This window comes from Apus apus, chromosome 2 (genome assembly GCF_020740795.1).
Source record: "Apus apus isolate bApuApu2 chromosome 2, bApuApu2.pri.cur, whole genome shotgun sequence".
Taxonomy (NCBI): domain Eukaryota; kingdom Metazoa; phylum Chordata; class Aves; order Apodiformes; family Apodidae; genus Apus; species Apus apus.
This window is the reverse complement of record NC_067283.1, coordinates 89,315,539-89,339,673: the sequence shown is the minus strand read 5'-3', so window position 1 is coordinate 89,339,673 and position 24,135 is coordinate 89,315,539. Positions and strand designations below refer to the sequence as shown.

General features: G+C 38.7%; 1 protein-coding gene across 4 annotated transcripts in view; it reads left to right on the top strand.

Annotated features, from left to right (window-relative positions):
- Window positions 1-24,135, top strand: part of MOCOS (molybdenum cofactor sulfurase) — a 219,414-nt gene that overhangs the window by 189,054 nt on the left and 6,225 nt on the right. For 3 of the 4 annotated variants that reach the window (XM_051610814.1, XM_051610816.1, XM_051610815.1), the window contains 6 exons: window positions 1,682-1,844; window positions 7,871-7,952; window positions 12,133-12,257; window positions 12,841-12,946; window positions 17,160-17,286; window positions 19,625-19,729. In XM_051610814.1, coding sequence (XP_051466774.1) covers window positions 1,682-1,844; window positions 7,871-7,952; window positions 12,133-12,257; window positions 12,841-12,946; window positions 17,160-17,286; window positions 19,625-19,729 — 708 coding nt within the window. Of the gene's footprint in view, window positions 1-1,681; window positions 1,845-7,870; window positions 7,953-12,132; window positions 12,258-12,818; window positions 12,947-17,159; window positions 17,287-19,624; window positions 19,730-24,135 lie in introns of those variants that run through there. The other variant, XR_007888640.1, reaches the window with a different exon arrangement.

Sequence of the window (24,135 nt, the reverse complement as noted above, 5' to 3'; positions counted from 1 at the left end):
CTGTTTTGAAAGGGAGATTTGTTAGCAGGGAATTTTTGCAGCTTTCAGATGATCACCAGCTGTTCAGATGCATTTTGTAATTTAATTATACAGGTTAACAAAAAAATGCTGGCCTCTCCAAAGAATAATTTCCAGCAAGGACAAAAGTCAGTTCTTTCAGCTAATATTGCAGACTTTGGGCTATGATTCCTCTCCTAAAAAAGACAGAGCAAAAGTTCACATCATATAGTTGCTGACAGTTTGACGCACTTGAACAACGTGGTTTCAGATGACACTGTCAGACCTAAAGCTTCCGTTTTTGACTGAATTTTTCATCCTCACTTTTAAAATCGCCAAAAGAATATTATAAACCAAGTAGATTGACAAAATACATTTCTTATCTTGAATAATTTTCCATGTATTTTCTGTACTCCATACACTTGATAGCACTGTGGCCAAAGTTCAATTTTAATGCTTTAACTTTTCCGTTTCAGAGTGCCTGCCCTCAGCTTTCTCTAGTCAGTCCATCTAGGTGGTCGAGCTGTTTCTCCAGGCTCCTATAAAACCTGGAAAAGTTTCTAAGAAAGGGATATTGTGGTTCCATGGGGTTTTGGATAGAGCACATGCTAAACAAAAATGTAATTTGTAATTAATCTAAGCAGTGCTTCTAGCCATGCTTTTACTCAGAGCCATCAGGCTGTCCCTGACATATCTTTTACTCAATACTTTTGCCCAAGTCTTTTGCCAGTTCAGTCATGTGAGCTGCACGAAGCTTCTTTGCAAGAATTCAACAAAGTTCAGCTGTAGTTAACTTTTCTCTGTACTCAACTGTGACTAGAAAGCATGCATGAGTTGAAGCAGTATGTTTCAATGCCCAGCACTATGTTAGAAGAATGGTATTAATATTTTAAGATTCTGAAGAAGAAAGCAGTTATTAATATCACCCAAAGGCATTACTAAAATTGTTCTCTTTTTGGATTTCAAGATTACCATCTGTGTAGCATCAGTAACAGATGTTCTTTTCACCAGAAAAATGTACATGAAAGCAAGGACAATATGCTTGTATAGGCTATTGAATGTAAAGAGTGTTATGGAACTGATGGAAGAACAGCTAGCAAAGAAGACGATGTGTTTTATTGTAAGAGGATCTGGAGAAACTATTATGCACCTAGCTAAACCAGAAACCTCAGTGGTGGAGGTTTTCTCAAATGAATTAATTGTTAAATTGGTTCCAGTTTTATGGAAAATGTGGAACCTTTTTCAGAATTTCAGTTTTCACATTTGTCTTGCTTTTTGTTTGTTTGGTTTTGCCTTAGTACAACTCTCATTAGATGTCCATTCTGTTTAAATTAAAATGGCTGGGGGAAAAGGTTCAGAAAATGGATTAGTATAAAACTGAAAGCTGTTTTCAGAGTGTGTCAGAGGTTGTTTATTCTCATAGCTCTCTTAAATCAAAGTGAATGAAATATGTAGCAACTTATCATAACTCATTTTGTTTTGTCAGTTTTATGCAGTGATATCTTTATCTTTGATTTGCAATTAAGGTTTCTCTTATTTAAGGCTAACATTGACTTGCATGGGTTTTCTTTATTTCAGAATACTTCATTAACAGTTTCTTTTCCCTCTCTTTCCTTATCAATATGAATCTGCTAATGTAGCTAACATTTTCTAAACTTTTGTATCCCTTCCTGATGCTTTCCAGGTTACGGAATGGCCAGTGGGAAACCAGGGTTTGCTGTTTGACCGTAACTGGATGGTTGTAAATCAGAATGGAGTGTGCATAACTCAGAAGCAGGAACCAAAGTTGTGTCTTGTAAATCCTTCAATTGACCTGAACAAAAAGGTCATGGTCATACACGCAGAAGGTTAGTAACCAATATCCTTTTCTCCTCTTCATAATTCGTGTCAAACTTCGAGACAGAGACACCTGCATGCACCTACCAAACTACTGAATGCTGCATATACTTACTGACTTCAGGGATAAATTCTGCTACCAGCTGTGGACAAAGAAAGCCTAAGCTATAATGCACAGCCCTGAGTAGTTTCCTAGCTTGTTGATGGGACTGACAGAGACTGGACAGTGACTGCCTATGTGCAATCATTAAGTGTATCCTCCAGGAAGGAGTAATGAATTGACAGATGTGGAAATTTACTGACTAGCCTATCTCTTCACATCATGTAGTCCATCAGCCTGACAGGACTGTTATTGCTGCAAAGGAAAAGGACTAACAGTCTTAACATAAAACACCCTGGCCAAAGATCTTCCCATTTTATAGCTGTCCTTCTTCCAGCTTCTACCTTCTTCCAGGTAGAGTCTTCAGTGGAAATTAGTATGAATTAAAATAAGGACCAGACATTATTTAGCTCAGTTAAATACTTGCATTATCAGGCAAATATTTCATGAGTCGCTGGATTCATCAGAACCCTTTATATTCTCTGCTGAGAGGAAAAAAACAGAGAAAAAAAAACAACATGGAAAGTGTTACAGAAAGCCCTTTGCAGATGCTTTTTTTTGCAGTTCAGTGATGTCCGCACTGAACGCTGGAACAAGCTTGCATTCCACAAAAGTCATTATTAATGCCAAGTTTGCATGTGTCTGAATGGTGTTCATCGTTCATCATACCTGGGGAGGCTCTTTTTACAGGGGCTTGCAGTGAGAAGACAGGGGTTAATGGTTTTAAGCTGAAAGAAGAGAGATTGAGGTTAGAGATCAGGCGTAAATTCTTCAGTGTAAGGGTGGTGAGACACTGGAACAGGCTGCCCACAGATGCTATCAGGGCTCCATCCCTGGAGGTGTTCAAGGGCAGGTTGGATGGGGCTCTGAGCAACCTGTTCTAGTGGAAGGTGTCCCTGCCCATGCAGGGGAGTTGGAACTAGATGATCTTTAAGGTCTCTTCCAACTCAAAAATTTCTGTGATTCTGTGATTTCCCTGGGGTCTAACATGTACTCAGCCTGTATGTCTTAACCATTAATAGTATCTATGCCAACATTTTCAGCAGCTAGAGCAAAACAGAGGAGCCTATGCTCAGTTTTTTTCACTCTTTATTAGAAATCCATATGAGTGGGTCTGTAACTACAGTCTCCTTTCTGTATGTACATTATAGTTGTCCTCTCCAGCTGTCCGAGCGCTCTTCATAAATTTATGTCTGACCAGTTAATTTATTTTGTCTAGAATAGGTTTGTCAAATGCACATTTCAGTACTTCAGTTAGTCTTGTGTGATTTTGCATGTATGTTTTGGATCCCAAGCACAATCTAGTCTCATCTTAGGGATTCCAGACTTGCTCATTGGCACAAACGCTCTTTTCCACTCTTCACTTTGTAATCTTTCTTTGAAAAGGTGGTGTTAGTTCATGTCAATTCTATGTGAAGCACTTTAAAATTTTGCATAGACAACCTTCTTTCACCACGTTTAAATTACAAGTGCTTCAGGACTGATTATTTCTAGAAATTCAGTTCATTTCCACATATCTTTATTTCTGCCAGTACCTCTAGCTTGCAGATAGAATGTGAAGTCATGCCCAAACCTTCTCCATTTATCCTTTACATTTTCAAAGGTTCAGCTCTGTTGGGCCATTTTTTTGCTTCATTCTGCTCTTAAGTGTGTTCTTAATTATTTTCCTTGCTAGTACGCCATTGTTCAAACAAGTGCATATCCATTAGTATGTTTGCCTGCCAATGATATCTGCACTGACATACTTCAGAGAGTCAGGAAGAAGTTTTCTCAGACAAAAATGACAGTCAAGAAACCCATTTTTCACTGAGATTTACAATCTCTTGCCATAGTTAGTGCCAGGGTGAAATCCACCTTTAAATCCTACATTTTACTTTCTCTCATTTTTAGAGTCTTTGCTGTCATTCACCTTCCTTCCTATGAAAGTGAGCATCCAGAAGTGATTGACCAAGTCTATGGATCACTTTTATTCCCCAAAGTGATTGATCGGCTCTCCAGTGTGCTCCAGCAGAAACATGTTTGGCATTTATTTATAGTCTACTTTGGCACAGCTAGTACATAAGAGTTGGGGAATTTTATTCTTTGTATAATGAATCTAGATACCAATAATTGTAGCATGCAAGGTAATCTGGGCCCTCTTCTTGTAATAGTCCTGCTATTTTTCACTCTCATAGTGTACTTGCAGCCTGTGGTATTTTTCTAGTGCTTGACAGTGAGATAATGGCCCTCATTTGCCTGTGGAGACTATTCCTGAGGTTAGTGCTTATAAGATAGCACAGTGATGGGAACACGTAGGAACTGACAGGGTAAGACTGAGCAGATAAATCTGCAGGAAGTTGTTCCAATATTTATTATGTTTTCTTTCCTCTTACCTGCAGACTAAATCCATTATTTGTTTGTTGGTATTAATTATTTTTTTTTCTTTTATCCTTTCACATCCATGAATCATTGTTACCTCTCCCACCTAAATTATTTCATGGCAGAAAATTTTAATAAGTTGCCTCTTGCCTTGCAAATCCCATGTTAATCACTGTTGCTTTTATCACCACTCCAGCTTGTGAGTAGTTACTTGCTAATGTAGAACCTGAAGCTGAATGCCATGCCATGCAGTGAGGAGCAGCAGCCCTCTGATGTGTCAGGCTGGCGATTGCCCAGCTCAGAGCTTTCACTGGCCTACATTTGTGCCTAATGGTATTTCAGATTTGTAGCACCTAGCCTGCTGACTACAACTACCTCCAGGTGTCTTCCAGCTTTCTTGCTTTGTGAGTTTCATTCTCCCGCTGGATGCCTCCCACCCCGACTGCCTTCCCTCTGCCACAGTAGCATTCAGCTTTCCAAAGAGTTTTGTTTCCTCCCGCTATCCGTCTCCTCCCTCTGCCCTTACACTCCTCATGCAGTTCCTCTGGTCTTCACAGTGTGATGAGGACATTTCTGGTGGTGAGCAGTGGGTGAGGGAGGCAACAGTGGTGAAAAAACAAAAGGCAAAACCTTTGAGCTTCACCTTTATTGCACCTCTTGCTCTGCTGAATGGGAAAATCAAGCAGCTCCCAGCTGACCAGGTGACAACCGCAGCCAAGCTAGCTGCCTATAGCCTGCTCCTCTCCACTCTGCTTTCTCTACCAGTCTCTCTGCTGTCATCTGTGCCTTTCTCATTGTGAGAGCAGGCTGTGGCAATGATCTCCATCTAGAGTGTGCTTTGCTGTCTAGAGGTGTCTGTCCAACAAAATAAACTGTCAACATGATTTAGTGTGACAGTAACTACTTGAATACCTTTTGCTGAATCCTCTGTGTGCTGAGACACCACTTTGTGTTTTTTCTTTAACCCCTATGCATAGCATGTCTCTGTAGCCTAACAACCAGCCTTGCTCGGACAGACCCACTGTCTGACTGACTGCAGTCCTGCTGTCTCTGTGTGTAGCAAGGTCATCAGACATGGGCTCTAGATGAGGCCAAAATTGCTCCAAGACTTAGCATGCTTCCCTGGCATGCCTACAGAATTAGTTGCTTGCATGGCGGTTGGGAGCTCCAGGTATTCCCCTGGTCCTTGAGGAAGAGCTTGTGCTTTACTTTGGTGGAAAGACTGAGATTTTAATTTTGAGAAACTACATTTCTGAATTTTGAAGAATTATTTCCTTAGGCTTTGTGGTTGTTGACACACATTTCCTATTCTTTTTGATGTGAACAGTGTCACTAACCCCACCTTGAGAAAATCAGTGTAACTTTAAGTAAGCCTCAGTGGAGAAAGACAACTTCTTGTATCTCAACTCTAGCAGTTAATGGTTAGGCTCCTGGCAACTTAAAGGTGGGCAGGAGCAAGTGCCTTTATTTCTAGAAGCTGTATTATTTGAATGGGAATAGAGGGAAATCGTCTTGTCCTGCTTCATCAAATACATGGTGGCACAGATTGCACTGGGCTTGTTCCTGACTGACATGAAAGTAAACCGAACAGAATTCAGCTGAGAATACATTTCTGTAGACTAATTTCTCTCTTTCCATTTTAGCTAACAATCAACATTACTCTGACAAGTTGAGCATTAGCTTGTCACTGCACAGAGGGAGAAGTTTTGAGTGTTGTGAAGGCCCTTTAAAATATCGGAGTAGAAAGATGCTAGCAAAACTAAGCAACTAATTATACTTTATGGAGTTTATTGTGCCTTCAAATAGTCATGTGTTACTGCCAATAAAAATAATGGGAATTAAGTGCATACACTGATGAAAGAATACACATGAATAGTTTATATTTCAGTCTATTGAAATAACAGACCTCTAATTTTTCGCATTGACTGAAAATAGGAGCTATAAAGACAAGAATAATTTTTTTATATATTAATACTGTGAGCACATCTGTGAATTTTATTATCAAGCAAATGACCATGGAGAATGACAGCTTTTACATTTTAGCAACTGGCAATATTCTGTTTTATTTTTTTGCCTTGAGATAGAATAAAATCGTAATTAACAATGTTTAACTGACCTAAACATCAGTGTAAAATGTGTACTGCTCAATAAAAATGTGATGCACTTGCTGGTGTATAAAAGCAGGGCTTTTTTAGAACCCTGAGACTCTATTTTAAGAAATTTTGTGAGTATGCCTTGCTTAGAAAATATTTTTAAAAGATGTAACAGCTAAGGATGCCTACAGGATGAAACATTTCAAATTCCTCTTTTCCAGAAGGAATGATCCAAATGATTAATTTTTTCAAAGATCCAGAGCATTAGTTCCAGTTTATAAGATTATAACATTGGGTTCTTTTTCAGGTTATTGCAAGCAAGTTCAATGCCCATTACTGACATGTTTTATTTTTCTAAGTGAACCTAGCTTTTCCTCTGTCTTTGCATCTGAAGTATACTAACTTCATTAGCTAAAAAAGGAGTAGACCTCTTTCTGTATTGAAAACTTATGTGGAACAGAGCTGATAGTTGGGATATAGTGAATATGAATTACATTTCATTATTCTTGAGAAGATAATAAAACAATTTTATTTTACCATTTACAGGGCTGTTAGAGCTTGATTCTCATTTGTACTACAATAATACAAACAGGAAGTAATGAGTGAAATTGAAACATGCTGATATAAAGCTGGGGTACAGGAGATCAGTCTTTGCTGGTTTATATTGCAGTATAATGGAAAAGAGTGTAATTCATTGCAGGCACACAGTAAAACTTTGCTTATTGCTTCAGATTATTGCTTTCAATTAACAGAAAGGAAAATAGCTCAGCTTTTATTTTAGTTCTAGTAAAAATAGCTCAGCTTTTCTTTTAGTTTCAGCAAGCCACAGTAGCCTTTCCATCTCTTTGGCTCATTATGTTCAAGGTAAGAAAACCACAGAAGAAATTAACATACATCATTACCAAGGATTCCTCATCTGGTTTAAACTTAGAGATGAATAGATGGGAGTCATTCTCAGATTAGTGGTTTCCATACATGTTGTCTTTAAATTATTGTAGTTTTATGACACATTGTATTTCTTTCCTTGAACAGCCTGTGCTTATTTTTTCTCTCCCCTCCTTCCCTCCATCTATCATCTTTCTGATCACCACTCCAAAGAAAAAAAACAACCTGACAGTGATTAACCTCATCTCCTGATTTGCTAGAGGGTGTAACAAACTCATCCTTTCAACAGAAACCATGACTGAGGAAGTAATCCGTTGGCCAAGATACACAGAGAATTAAGTTACTCCAAGCTGAAATTGTATATTGCTGAATGTGGTTTGGGTACCAAGGTCATCGGCAGCCTTTGCTCTTTGCATTATCATTTGGAGCCACCTGCAGGCAGAGAATATAATTCTAGCAAAAAGAGAGTAGTTTTTGTCATGTTATTTGGAACGCCGCTATGACTATGAACAGGTGAAAAAATAAAAACTTTTTTCATGACCCTATGTTTCTGCATAAATAGGGGAACTTTTAAAGTATGCTTTGCTCTCTGCCCGTCCAGGCATGGACCCAATATCTGTATCACTAGAAGACAACACTGGAAAAGAGACTGTGATCTGTGAGAGTAAAGTCTGTTCACACAGGTGAGTGAGAGCAGAGAGAAACTGAAGCTGAAAATCACTACAGTGACCCTCAGAATACAGTTGGATGGACACACAGGGACAGAAGTCCTTAAAAAAAAGAGGCAATGGGGTGGAAAGCAGTCAGTGACTTAGTGGACCAGGAGAAGACAGTTTTAGATAGAATGTTTGGCATGCACAGCATGTCTGGTAGAAAACACTAAAAATATTAAATATTAAAATGGAAGGGAAGTGTGGTACAAGAGACTGTGATTAAACTTGCTGCAAGAATGAGAAAAGGGAAAGGTGTGCCCAGTTACTTCCAAATGCCAACCAGGGCCCTCAGCAGGACTTCAGAATTCAGTTCCTTCATTTGAGAGTAATGGGCAACTTTGCCCATATCATGCTGTGCAGATTCAAAATTACTAGAAGCCGCTGAGGTTATAAACAATTTTCCATATTTACAACCCTTTTTAATTTTGTTTTGACCACCCGTGTTGATCAACGTGCCCTTAACAACCTTGGGAAGATTGCAGGTGAGTATGTGAAATAACATTTACTCTAATCAAGAGGCATACCACTTCCATGAAATATAACATTATGCATAAATTAATTTTCAGTGAACTTAAATATCAGTGAACTTAAGTGTTTATCCATCATATTTTCTAAGTACTTCCCAGTCTCATTAAGTTTTCTGAGTGGCAGTGTATCAAGTGCCTTCCTGAAGTATATTTGCATTATCTACTATGTTTCTTTTCATGGAGTCTCTTGGTAACTCCAGCTAAAAGGGCCACTTACAGATTTACATCTTCTTTGTAATCCTCTACATTTGCTTCTTTGAGGGTAACACATAAACAAACCAGCAGAAGACCTGGCCATTTTCCCCGTGGAGCCATGAAGGAAATTATCTTCTTTTCTACTAGCTATTGGGATGATAAAGAGGATCTTTTTCTCAGAAGTGTATTTACCTCAGGTACTGGAATTCACCCAAGAGGCATTTGTTTTAACCATCTGTCCCACTTCCCTTAGTGTTGACTCATCCTTAGCCTCCCCATGGTTAGTGCATCTATTATAGACTGTAAAGTAGCCTAGGCTATCTTTCTCTGTATGTGCACATAATTGGCTGCCATACTATCTATTCTAACTTGTCTTTCATGTCACAAACCATGTCATTTTTAATGTATGAAATAGAAATTTTCAGGGGAAACTGCTTAGAGTTTGGAGAAGGAAAAAAAGGATGGAATGACAAAGATGGCAGGCCAGTTGCACAGAGTGGACTGTGATTTGTAAATAGAAAAGTCAGGAAGTAAGCAGAATGAGTGAACAGAACTAATGAGGTTCCCATACTGCTCAGAGATCCAATAGCTCTAATGCCAGGTTCCTGTGTTTCAGCAAGGCAGCCTCCATGGCCAAAAAAATGAACACAGGAGCAAAACAGTGCCTTGCAGCAGGACAGGAGGTGATTTGACGTCTGGGGTCTTTCCTGCAAAGTGGGTGTAGTAAGCATTAAGACCACAAGTATTTATTAAAAGGCTTTTATTTAAAAGAAACCCCTACTGAAGGCTTTTTTCACCCGTTAATTCTGTTCTCTCATTCTCTGATTTCATCCAGTTCTGTTGGCTTAAGGGCTTACTCTGAATTTACACTGAGATAGCTGAGAAATACACATGATGTAGAATTTGCAAGCAGTCACATGAGGACGTTGAATTTCACAGCAGCCATAAAAGTTTAATGAGCCCAAGTTTCCCTTGTGAAGCAATTAATTAGTGTTAGTCTTCGTCTCAACAGGGACCATCCATCAGCATGTGCTGCTCATATCATCAGGAATGTGACATTCTAGTATAATACCCAACAGTGGACAGATGCAAGTAGAAGCTAGTAATGTGAAGGTTATCAATGTTGTATAAGACCCTAAAATACTCAAGGTTAGTGCTCTGCTCTAACACAGCCTCCTCTTCGACAGGCCACAATAACAAAAAGATCAAAGGAGGGGTATCAGTGGTAGAAGAAGAGAAAGACATAATTAAAAACAAGGTGAACTGAGCCTGTTGTACATAAAAGTATGTATTATATCCTTTCGGATCAATATTCAGACTCTGGCTGTCCTTATTTCTTGTTCTATAAATTACCTAGCTAGAGGGACCAGTTGTAAGGCACTGAAGCTAAATGTCATAGTAAGAAGATGAGTGTGGAACTCAAGGCAAACAGCAAGGAAAATCTGAGAGAAATAAGTCCTCCTTTATAAATTGCCTGGTGTGTGCCAAATGAAGTGTAATGCTGACAAATGTAAAGTAATGCTCAGTAAAAATAAACATAAGCAAAAAATTGATAGAATTGAGCTACAACAAAAGAACTTTGAATAAGACCTTGAAGAGATGTTCGTACTTGCTCAGAAAATGCTCTGACAAAATTGTTTTCAACAATTTGGGAACATAGGAGTCTTGGAAGACAAAACCATGCAGTGACATCTGATGAAATACTAAGAATGCTGTGTCTCTAACTCAGCCACTGTAACTCAAAATGATAAGCAAATAAAAAGAGGGCAAAACTTTGATCCTGATTTATACAGTGTTAAGACTCAGCAGGCTTCTAGAGGATATAATTTCCCAACCTTTGTTTGGTAGGAAAAAAGTATTCACGGTATCTGTTTCACCTATGTGGTTACCATGGAAGTTTCTCCAGCAGCCTTCCCCCTAACACAGCCATCAGCAAGAACACAAGAATTGTTCAGCTCAGATTATAGAATCTCGTGGAGTCTCACCTTTTGGCCCTTGTTTCTTGCCACAGTGCTTACATCTCATAATAACAGAGCTTCATTTGAGCTTTAGGACATTGCTGGCTAGATGCAGCTGTGGTTGGCATCAGCTTAGTCTCAGAGTGGGGAAGGGGATGCAGAGCTGCAGCAAAATCAAAATTCAGAACATCTGCTGTGGAGGTATCTAATCCCTGCAGGATTATAAAATCTCTTTGATTTCAGTTGTCCTGTCTACCTGTGTAAGTCGGCTGAACCTACAGAGCATTTCGTAAAGCCAAGGCACTTCTCTCAGTCACAGGGCTTAGCATCTTTTGCTTTCAGGAGCTGTTTTCTTGTTTCACAGAGCAGATAGTCTCCATGAAGACCAGTTTTATTGGCTAGGCAGGACAAAAAGGTGAGCGTAGGAAGGAGCACCGTTACCTCACTTTCCTTACTACAAAATCTTTACTAGATTGGGATGAGAATTTGCATTCTTCTTATCTGTTTATGCTATCTAAAAGTTAGATGTCAGTCAGATCTCCTTTTGTAGTCAATAGAGTTAAACACTCCCTGACTGAAAGTCATCCAATCCTGACGTCTTATATAGATGGGAACTACTTAACCTCTTTCCATTAACTGTAGAAGGGAACCTACTTAAGTAATTTAAGACTGAAGTTAAGATTACTCAGGGCTGAGGAATCTAATGGCAAATAGGATCACTTCCCAGTGGTCTGATCTGTGCCCTTCCTGAACTGAAAGACGTGATATCACAACACTCAAGAGAGATTACATCCAGGTAAAGAAGGCAAATCTGTCGCCATCCTTGCACAATTCACTAGACAATTTATTAGTAATGCAAATCATCTTTAGATGGAGAGATACTTGCACTCTGCTAGTGGACCCATGTTTTAATGTGGAATGTCTGTACCAACATGAATTAAATTATAGAATTAGCATCATTGTACCTGATGGGATCATTAAAAAGTACATACAGTGTCTCACAGTGGGGCAATCTTAAATTCAACTCAGATTAGTCTTCCTTGGTTTAGTAAAAAGCACAGACCAGAGAATAACATTTTCATTATATTGTATTGTAATCTTGTAATATGGGCTACAGTTACTGTACTTCAGAGTCAGTGTCTTGACTTGTTACGATTATTTAATAATCGTAATTTAATTATTACTATTATCATAATAATCGTCTTGTTACGATTAATTAATCCTTTATTCCACAGTAATTTTATGTATAAAGCTAAATCAGATCTCGTTAATATTAACTTCAAGAATAACAGAGTAAAGTTGAGGAAATTGAGAGATAAAATAATGTAGAACTTCACATCTCTGTTTTGTTACTTCTCAGAGATTACAGGATCTGTATTTGTATTGGAAACAGCAGAATAAACATCTTCGGTTTTGCAAATTCATGTTTTGGCAATCAAATTTTCCTAAGTCCCTCTTTTCTTGTAATAGGGTAAAAACATACGACTGTGGAGAAAGAACTGCTGGCTGGTTCTCTTTGTTTCTTCGTCGTCCATGTCGCTTGATAAGACAAAGTTCAGATGTAAAAAACAAGTCGCATCAGAAAAATACAAAAGGTGTGTTGTCATTCTTTAAAATAGTTGTGATTTCTCTCTTTAGTAAACATTAGACTCACAAACTGACTATACTGACTATATTATTACCCTGATAGAGGATGAAAGAGTCATTCAGTATTGATCTAGTACATTTCAAAGGGTACATTTCTACCCAAACTGTATTTATGTTTCCTTTGTACTTGTTATACCTGTCTGGAGATTTTTTATCATCATGACTATGATTTTGTCTGGAAACTCAATGATCATTTGGAAAAATGATCATGAAAAATCTATAAACAAATATTTTATTCTTCAACAGAATTGCATTATAAAAAGGATCAAATGGAAAGAGCAAATCCATAGATGGACTGTGAATTATTTTACAAATTTGGAAAAATCTTAGCTCTGTCTCAGTTTCTAAATGCATAGCTTCATTATTATTTACAGGTTTGAGTGGGTTCTTGGAATCTTTCCTTAGTGTTTAGAGCTGAATAAATTTTTAGTGAGAATGAGTAAGAGGTCAAAGGAAAGATGAGGTGAAATTACTAGTACAATCATCTTGATTTTTAATTCTCATTTTAGAATACTGGATTCATTTTCTTAGGTCTGGCACCTGCAACAAACATCTCACTCTCTCTTGTGAATGAAGCACAGTATCTCCTGATAAATGTTGCAAGCATTCTGCAGCTGAAAGAACATATTTCTGCAAGGTAAGATCTTTCTGTCTCCAAAAGACAGTCTTGGATTCCACTTGCCATAAGATGCAACATAACTTTTTTATCTGGAAATACATAGTTACTTTTCAATGTTCAAAATATATAAGTACTGAACTTGTATAATTGCTTATTTCTGTACGACTTACGAAAAATTTTATAAAAGGCTTGAACATAGTACTTGTCAGTTGTCTTTAGGAAAACTTAAAATTACTGTAAAATGATTTGGTGGCAGGAGTCTGCTGGGAACCAGCCAGCTTCGGTTTGTGGGAAGAACAAGGGTAATTAGGTTTTCTCAACATAAATAATCTGGCAGGTGAAAATACAAAATCTTGCTAGTTGCTAAACTATTAATTTCCTATAGGAAGGATTAATATTTGCAGAGAATATTCACAACAGAAATACTATAAAACTATATGCAGGACTGGATTAATTTGATTTCTCAATTGAATGTAGCTCTACATGTACAAAAGTGGAAGATACAAGCAGCAAATGGAACACTGAGCCACAGTTCAAGGGCAAGGAACCTGTTACCAACCAAATTTTCATATGCCAACAATAGAAAGTTGCTGATTCTTGAATATAAATAGGACAGGCTCAAATCCACCAAAAATCTGCCTTCAAGGCCTCCATCGTAGCTGTGAATCCCACAACCCTGGTGTCTGTCTTTGAGTCCCCTTTTCCTAGCTCACTAAACTTCCCTGCCTCTACTTGGAATCATCTTCTCTCCTCTTAGTCACCCACCACACATGCCCCATGCATTGAAATTACTGTTTGAGTACCAGAGGAATACATACACACATACATACATACATACATATATATCTGTAAGCATGATATGTATATAGCTTCAGGATTCAAAGCCAGTGACAGAATGAAACATCACTACAGACCACTGAAGCTTGCATTGCCTGAGGGTTTTCTTTCTTTAGGAGAAGACAGTTGGGCAATTCTAACATATCATGGCAGTGCTCCTCTGTGAAAAATTCCTGGAAAAGGTTTGAATCAATCCATCTCTCAGCTGTTTTGCCTACTCTTTCTCAGTGATAGTTAATGCCTTTTTTTGAGGCTTGCCTGGCTTGGTTACATCTCCTAGGCAGAACAGCTTTTGCAGGCGTCTCTTACTCAGACCAGGCTTTTTTCATGGGTGAGACTCATGGTGCGACTCTGTCCCTTCCAGACATGGGATCTGAGTGCAAAGAAGAGGAGTAAGTCACCAGAGGGAGCAGCAAATGAGGATTAAGGAGGACAGAGAATTTGGTAAAACATGCAGTGTCTGATGATCCACTGATTTTGTACCTAGTATCTTCCAGTACAACTAGGCTTGTAATCTTTTCTTCAACGGAAGCTCCAGATGGGAGTGGAGCTGCCATGATGCCTGAAAAGCATCTTGCTTCCCACTCTGCAGCCCAAGTTAGAAAACTTCCCTATTTTGCCATGCAGTGCTTTCTCAGGGTGCTAGGGGAATACATTGAGCATAGATAAAAAGCATCATAATGGTTTCAAACTGGAAGAGGGTATGTTTAGATTAGCCATTAGGAAGAAATTCTTTCACACGAGGGTGATGGGGCACTGCAACAAGTTGCCCAGAGAAGTTGTGGATGCCTCCTCCCTGGAAGTGTTCAAGGCCAGGTTGGATGGGGCCTTCAGCAACCTGGTCTAGTGCAAGGTGTTCCTGCCCATACAGGGGACTTAGAACTAGATGATATTTAAGGTCCCTCCCAACCCAAACCATTCTATGATTCTACAATTATAATTTCACACTGTTACTAAATTGTGGTGTATGAACTTTCCAAAGACAGAACTCTGCAATGTATTTTCAATGATCTCCACATATGCATCTTTATTAAATGTTTTTCTTTTTTAGAAAGTATTAATCAGCTTCTTAGCATGTGAGGTATCTTTGTTTAATGGAAACCTGCTAAGATTTATAAAACAATTTTCATCATCAACTGAGTTTCAATAATTTATCTTTGGGTTTTTTTCTTCTGTAAATAAAAAGTAATCTTCCAGTTTGCGCTTGGCTCTTTAGAGGTGATCTAAAACAGAAACAGCAATTTAATTAAAAAATAAAATCTAATGTACTGTTGCAGAACTATGTGTATATGAAGACATCTGCCTCTCTGGTGTAGCCTTTTCAGATCACCTCCATGAAAATCCCTATGGCTTGGCCTTATGCTCAGATTTTCTTCCTAGAAATAGGCCCCTAAAGATGCAAATACTAATTTTCAAGTTTTCCTGTTAAATGTAAGTAATGTGTTCTGGATTGCAGGGCCCACTACTGTGAAAGTCCAGAGTAACCAGGTTGGATTTGACAAAGTACACTGATTTTCACAGCAGATCCTGGTTGAGATTTGCAGGACGAAAGTGCCTGTCACTCCGTCCAGCTGATGCACATCTTGGGGCAAGGGGCTGGCAAATGATGGATGTTTACCCAGATACATGCTGCTAGGTAATTAGAAGCAGTTCTGAGGGCTGGGAATAGGCACAGGATAGGTAAGGTATTTTGGAGTTGAGCTTGAGCAGGTTGAAGGCAGAGACGAGGAGTAAGGGCATTGCAGTCTTGGAGGATCAGCAGCAAGGGATAAAACAGTACAAATGGGAGAGTTTTCAACAGCTGGCACAGGATGCTGCAGGCCCAGCTCTGAGGTTAATGGGGCTTTTGATGCTTCCACAGGTACTGGCTGGGGTGGCAAGCACTGATTTTTCACAAAATGCATTCAGAACTAGCATCCAAGCTCCAAGAGCCCAAAGCAAAGCTAGGAAGCACAACAGCATAACTGAACTGGTTCATGCCTAACTGCTGTTTTCCTCCCTATCTGCCTGAGCTGCAGCATAGGTTACACTTTCTGTTGACTCCTGTCTCCTGCAATCGTTATGAATTGTGTCTCAGTCATGGGATTGCTGGTGGGATCTCCAGAGAAAACCTGTAGCCCTGCAGCTTCCCATCACGCTTTCTTTCTACCCCTCAGGCTGCTGGAACCCTTGTGAACAGCAAATGCTCAGTGGATCAGGGCTTGCGTGGTTTGACTGAAAGCCTGCACAGGCAGTTTATCCTCATGCACATTTGTCTGCTAAAGAAGATCATCCAGACTATTTTAAACAAAGTCAAGCTCTTTTTTTTTCACCTAACAGGCCTCTTCTGCCAATACTGCTTGATGTGGACAGTTTTTCCTGTGCTTTGATGTTGCATTTTAATGAAAGTATATTTTAAACTGTATGTCTTTAGGTTTTTTAAAAATTTTTTTCAGGACAGTAGCTCTCTTTTCACTACTTACCCAGGTTTCTGCCTTGACTGTAGGCTGTCATATTCCAAAGCTGTCAGACCACAGCTGACAGAGTATTTTAAGCTGTTCTTGTTCATAATAGCTAGTGCAAAAAGAAACACTCTTCCCCACTAACAATGGTGCTGAGAGATCTCCCTTGAAAATGTTAGGGCTGTCTTTTTTTCTGGTACTGGTCAGGTTCTCTTTTAGAAGAAGACTAAAGAATGACATTTCAAAGGTACAGACAGATTTCTGATATTTGTATGCAGTCTGCTGCTCTGTCTGCCTCATATATGTTCTCTGCACTGACACAAATCTACACTCTGGCAGTTCAAATGCTTGTAAAGAGGTGGAGATATCATCACACAGAGATTAATTTTTTTCCAAACACCTATCATTTGGTGCAATCTTCTGCATTCCAAAGGCAAATTATAATAATATGAGGAATACATTCTCTCATAAAATGCCTTTACTGGCCTTTTTCACCTTCAGCATCTGTTGTCCCCATGCAGAGTAAGTTTCTATTTGCCTTCTTTTTAGAAGCATTTAACGAGTCAAATGATTGCTAACTCAAAAGATCTTTTCATTTACCATTGTTACCAAATGAAAAGGCTTACATATGATAGCTAATAAGAAATTTTCTCATGTCCATTTTTCACAATTGCCTGCCTACATGCTTTCATACCTACTTCACAGTTCCAAGTAACACCTCTGAAGAAGCCACCTAGAAGATCTGTAGTCAAGAGATTACAAACTATAGTTGAAGGCTTACAGATTATAGTGCTGTTTTTTATAGCCTTTGTAATAAAACTTGGTCCAGGTTATTCTGGAGAAACATTTGCTGAATCATATTAACCACTAGATTCTTAGAGCACAAATACCTAGTGCAGAACTAGTTAATAAACCTTATTTTTTTATTTTATTCTGCCTGCTCTGTGAAACAGATTGGAAGAGCCATTGGAATTAGAGGAATTAATCCGACGTTTCCGTGCTAACATTGTCATCAGTGCACCAGAGTCCTTTGAAGAGGAAGAGTGGGCTGAGATTTCAATAGGTGCTCTGCGATTCCAGGTGTGACCTCATATTTCTTGTCCTAGTCCCAGTCTATCACAAAGTATTTTGACCCCTGGAGACAAAGCAATTTTCACAAGGCTTTGGCTGGAACTTGGCCAGTGCAGTTTGTGCAGATGAAATTTATGAAGCATGTAAAAAGAACAAATATGCTGTGACCTGTGGCAAACATGCTTCAATATAATTGAGAGGTTTTGACATATTCCTCCATGCCATTTTTTATTTGTTTTGTAATTCATAACATTTCCCACCTCTATCCAACTGAGTGGAAAAATGATCAGTGTTTTGAGGCAGTTTGCAGGAAACATTTAGCCAGCATGTCAGGAGACAATACTGATGGTTGTTAAGCATAATAGTCCAAATACAACTTTGGATTACTGTACATCAGGCAACTGCCAAATGACTGTGTGTAAGTGAACAATCACTGTCTACTGCCCTCTGTTGTATACATTTTGTCTTAGTGTCTATTCAAGACTTTTCTAAGACTAGCCTGGTAGGGCTTTTTCATATATTATGCTTCAGGTCGTATCTAGCAACATAATGTGCTTTGTACTGTAAGGAAAATGCTGAAGAGTTAGACTTTGTTGGCAAATACATTTTTTTTAAGAAAAACTTCAACAAAGGATCCATTAAGAAGCTACATATGAAACATAAGGGAATGATGCATACATGTATTACAAGTTCTATTGGATTTGTCTGGTCCTTAGATACTAAATATGTATTTGAAAATGCACTGCCTGGGATGTGAAAATCACTTCTTTTTTCTTTTAGGGTTGATACTGAAGGTGTGAATAATAAAAGTGCTAAGGTCAGATCTGGAAGCTGTAATAGGCATCAGTCCTATGTCTTTCTGGTCAGCATACTGTAAGAAATTGAGAGGCCATTTTTTCAGTCAGGGTGGAAATTGTGACATCTGCTATCTTCTTATGCATACATTGATGAATAAGCCAAAATATGAGTTAAAGAAAATTGAGGAAACATTTATTTAGGAAGGAGATAAAGACAAAATCCTTCATGTATATAGCTTGTTAGAGACTGGAATTGCTTTAGGGTTCTCAGCTCAGGATCTTGTTGGGGAAGATACAGTAAAATTACAGGATAAAAAGACATTCCTGTTCCTGGCATTGAAATACTTTAGGAATGCAAGCTGAGAATAGGACAGCTTCTGCAGCTTTCATTGTCTTTTCCAGTCTCTACTAGGTCCCTATTCAGATACTGGTGCAGTAACAATGGAAATTATTTAATGGTACTTGATGACAGGAAAATGGTAGAAAAAGCTGTTGAACAAAGCAAAGCAGGAAAAAAGTATTTGCTTCTCTGTCTTGTTTTCTTGTTCTTTTAATAAAATACTAAAGCTGTGGAAAATCATCTGAAAAAATTGAGCCAAATATATGGTTTTGATGATTACACTAAAGAGTTGTAAAAGCAGTTCTACATGTACCTAAAAGAACAGAAATAGCACTTCAACCCAGCATATAAAGATGTTTGCAGTGTCAAGTTTAATTATTTGCCCTGTTTGAAATTTATGACACGTTTTATGAAAGTAGAATATGTATCTTGAGATACTGTTAAGTTCTGTAATTTAAGTTAGTTTCTATAACATTCAACTTTGCTAAAGTTCAGGGTGAAATATTGAGGGAAAGTGGAATATGTCTTTGTTCTTAATTGTTGTACTTTAAATGGTAAGAAGAAATAAATTACAGAGGGTTTTTTCCTAAAACCACACCCTAGTTCAAACAAGAATTAGTTTTAAGAACCATGCTCTGTATGAAGTAACAGTAGAGATTCTCATTATTCCTTCTGATTATGTCAACTTGTGAAAATTCACATCCTAGATTCTGATTATCTGCAAGTGCTGTGTCTATAAGAAAGAATGGGGGATAATGTGTGTTTCAGCTGCACTGAAACGATGTAAACCAAACCCCGTTAGTAAAATTCCAAGAAAATTCTCCTTGGGTTAAATCCTGAGGCACTAATTTAATTTTGTATTCAGTTCCTTTTGGGGCAAGCAGCCCTGCCAGCCCTTAAATGAAGTGAAGCAATCAGGAAATAAAAATATGTAAATGGCTTTGATTTCTCAGATTCTGTCTCTGGGAAAGTTTTCCCCAAAAGAAGAGAAGAAAAAATAAATTAAAAATTCAGTGAGACCTTCACAAGTAGACCTTTTGAAAATATACCTACAATAGGTGCATGGGCATGACCTCTTACATAACTCAAGCATAAAAGAACACAGGAAAAGTATGTTAAATAAAGGTTTTTAAGATATTATGATGGTCAAAAGCTTGTACTGTTCTGTGTTGCACTGCTTTGATATACAACTGTGGACCTTATTTAACAGGTTGTAGGTCCATGTAGCAGATGTCAAATAATCTGCATTGATCAACAGTCTGGGGAACGAAACAAAGAATTTCTGCAGTTTCTGTCTGCTACCAGAGGCAGAAAGGTCAGTACAGTACTCCAAAATAGCTATATAGAAAGATCTAGTGACTTCATTGCATGTATAGTGAAATATCTGCTAAGAGAGTATTCATTATTAATTTTTAAAGCTAATCGTTTCCATTTGTTTTTTCAGTAAAAAGAGGATGCACTTACAACCCAGATATGACATGGTTTATTTCCATAAAATGCTCAACACTATTTTTATTCAGAAATTGACTATTAATATGCATTAGTTTTACTGTGCTTGCTTTTATTCAGTATGTGTTTATGCTTTACAATGTGTGTATTTTGGTCTCTAAAAACACGAGTTGGTGTGCTGATGTCACTGAAGAGAAGAAATCTGCAGAAAAATCAGGAAGTGTTTGAAGCAATAGGGTTAGCTTGTAAGACTAATTTTTATTCTTGCTGTGAGAAACTACTCAGCAGGAAAAATAGAGCAGATGGGAATATAGTCAGATTGGAGAGTAACTGATGAAGAAAGCGACTGGAGAATAAGTGTGAAATACAAGCATTCCTTTGGAGCCCTTCTTCTTCCTAAGGTTGCATTGTTTCTTGGAGTTGAGAGTGCTCAGAAGATGGCTAGACAGTTTGGCGTCCCAAAAGCTTCACAAGTCTTCTCCTAAGAAATTATTTAGCTGAAGATTCTTACTCTAAATTAATTGCTTCCTGTTTGTTAAACTTCTGTTGTAAAAATTTGTTAGCCAGTTGAGGCTCAGAGCCTCACCAATGCCAGCCAAACACCAGAGACTGGGCACAGCACAGAGGCAGAACAATAACAGATAGGTTGAAAATTATTCACCCAAACAATGCACAAACAAGTTACAAATAATGCATTCTTTGTTTGGGGAAAAAATAATAAATTGATTTGTCTCAATGACTCATTAAGCAAACAAAGGGCTACATTTTCAATTAATGTTATCCATGGTGAATAGCTCTGCTGGGTCGGTCTGGAGCCAACTGCCTGGTGCAGAGTGAGATGGGGACAGGCGAGCTTCCCCCTGACCTGAGATGACTTACGATTGCACAGCAGGCTCTGGCATCCAGATTGGCACAGCATGTGTGCCTTTGTGCAGTGAGCTCCTGGCCATGGAGGGTAGCCTGAGGACAAGAGCTCTCCCCAGGTAATGGTGAGCCGCAGCTGGAGTATCTGGGACACTTCAGAGCCCCTTGTGGCAGGGATTCTGCCCGGCTGCCAGGTTGGGTGCTGTATGTGGAGGACTTTCTCTACCTACGTGGGTTTTGCTGGATTATGACTTGAATCTTCTGCAGGGGAAAAGCACTCTGTATTCAGAGACCTTCTCACATGGCAACAAAATCTTACCCAGGGCATAGATTCTCCAGAGAGGCACAGCATCTTCTGCATGTTTCCCACAGCAAAGATGGGCTTCTCTTTCACTCTGATCAACTCAGCAATGCAAAACTTTCTTGATACAAGCACTCCTAGAACCAAATAGCTCATTCAAGCAGAATTTAGGCAAAGAGAGCAATCTAGCCTCTTGAGAACAAGCTGGCACCAGATAAAAGATGGCAAGGCACTACAGAGCACAGTACTGCTGTTCACAGCAGGGGAGTGCTCTGCTTCCCTCAACTGCACAATATTCATGCTGCAGAGAACCAGGCCTTCAGGGGTATTTTTGTATTTTCCCCAGCCTTCAGTGCTGCTGGCAGATGGGATCTGATAAGCATGCCCTGCTCTGCCTAAGGGTCTAGGTTAGCTTGACAACTGATAGAGATAGTTTGAACTGGTAGTCTTGCCTGAACTGGTCTCAGAAGACCTCCGAGGCTACCCCTCCTGCAAGTCACCTGTGGGCTGATGGTCACAAGCTGGTTATTAGTGAGTAGCATGCAAGGAGCATGGCATCTTCAGTGTGCTAAGCAGACCTAGCAGAGGACATTGATCCAAACCTTTTGCAGTTCACAGTGGGGAGAGAAAGAACAACGAGTTCATGTGACTGTGTTAAATTGCAGAGCTAATCCTTTGGTGACTCATGTCTCTAGCATGTGCTTTTCTGTTAAGGTGTCATCTCATAGACTTCCTTTTCTTTTTTTATCAGATACAGATTCAGTGAAGGAATTTAACAATACTTGTTCCCAGCTGTCAATGCAATTTGAACTACAAAAAACAGATGCAACAAAATAAGATTTCAGCTAATTTCCCAGTGCAAGGGGAACTGGTATTTTTGAAAGGCTGTTGTAGTTGCTCCATTTCCAAAACCTTACAGATTCTGCACATGTGAATGGATAGCAAATCCCAAAAGCTTAACAAGAGAGCCAGATAATCAGAGTTTACCGTTTTGTTTTGTTTTTCCACGAACACCAACCTGGAAAAATCTGTTGAGCTTTATCAAACTGATAGCACAAATGAAAACACCGCCAATGAATTTCAGTAATGAGCTAAATAAAATAAGGCTTGTAAGAGATGGTTTGATATTTTATTGTTGAAATAATATTTTTCTCCATTCCTCTGAGAACCTGGTGCTCCAGGGTGAAATATTGAGGCTTTGCATAGGTGGATTGCAGCTGAAAGTCAGAACCAGCTACTGTAATTAGCCACATAAGCAATTAGCATGTTTCCTGGTAACTGTAAAGCAGGGTGCTGAAGCCTAGCCACCTACTTTTTATGAAACATTTTGTCCCATTGTTTGAAATAAAAAGCAAACACGTGTACAAAGCAAACTCTCTGCTGCCATCAGTTCGGAAGAAACGATCATTAAGTATTCCTTCTGTAATTTTTGACTGAAAAGGAAAGATGAGCTCCACTGTGAGAGGGAGCTCTCTGTTACTTCACCAGACTGTGAAAGACTAGATAACTCCATTAAGCAAATAGCATAAAAATAGCCACACACTGTTTCACATGCATCACCACCTAATGCAAAACACCCATGGACAGAAAGGAGGGAACATTGAATTCTTGCCAGTCTTCTGTGTTCTGCAGATGCAGTTTAACTAACAATAGGGGAAGCCCTGTGGGTAGATTTGCAGCAGTGCTATAAGCTGGGACTTGCTGTCAAGGTAGCATAAGGAATTCCATTAGCAGTCTGCCCAGCATAAAAGTATGGATAGCTGTACATCAAGGGAAATCCATTTTGTTTGCACATGCCCTCATACACTAAAAAGCTTGTGTTATTTTTCCTGCGGGCTGTTGATCCTCCTCTATGTATCTCATTGTGCCTTGGTAGAGCTTCTTTCCCTGCAGAATCAGAGCTGTGTCTTTGGCTTGCTTACTGAAACAATAGCAAGGATAGCAAATGACTTCTCTTATCTGATGCATCATTATCATCATTTTCATAGTAATGCAGGGATTCACACTCTGCAATGCTTTTCATCCAAAGATCTGGAACATTTGCAAACAGTGATTGATGTAATTAATAGACCTCTGAAATAATGTAGTTCTCTTTTCTCATTGGTGTCTGAACTGAAAAATGCATTTATTTAAGGTAGATCAAAGGAAAATCAGTTCTTAGGAAAACATTCTGCTATCCAGATATTTTCAAGAGAATAAGATGGGGTATTTTGACACCAATTGAAATGTTTCCCTTTTTTCCAATATGAAAAATCAGCATGTTGAAAGTGAGTACTCACTTCTACTTTCCTATTTTGTAAGGTTTTACTAATAAGTTTTTTTTTGTGAATCCAGAGCTAATGAAACACCTTTACATTAAAAGAAAAAAGCAAACAAAAAAACAAAAAAACAAAAACAGCCACTAAAACCGCACACCCAAAACCAACCAACCAAAAACCAAAACCAGTTTTAATAACTGCATCTCCCAAACTTTACATGGGAGGGAAGTTATGTTATTCTATGAATAAAATTAGCAGACATAAACAGGTAAATTTATCTGTTGGGAGAACAGAGCTAAGAGCTACAACCAGGGCAAAATCCAGAACTCATCCATCCAAAGCTAAGTTTTATCATGCAGTGTCACTTCTGTGGTTGTTCTACATTCTAGCAGGGCATTTTACCTAAGTGCTTGTCTGAATTAACTGATTGTTTGGGCACTGTAGCTTGAAGGCATCTCATCTCAGTCTTTGTCAGATGTAGCACCTCAGGCTTCTATCTTACAAAAGGAGATACTTCACCCAGAATATTTCTCTGTCAGTGAATGTCTAAGCAGTGCATATTACAGTTGATCCAGTAAATGTACTTGAAACAACATGCAAGAAAGACAGCATGTTATAGCTCCTCCTTTAAGTGAGTGTGATGACTATCATATGATTCACTGTTGGCAAGAATAAGTATGTTTTATCTATTTCTCCTAGCAGTGAAGTACTGTGCTTTTTACTAATCAAGGAGCTTTATGGTTTTTTCTGTGTGAAGTATAAGAGTGATGGGAAGAGCCCCTACTGCAATCAGAAGACCAAGCTGATAAAGCCACAGAAGTCATGGTCCAGAACTCCCTGCCCAGTTCT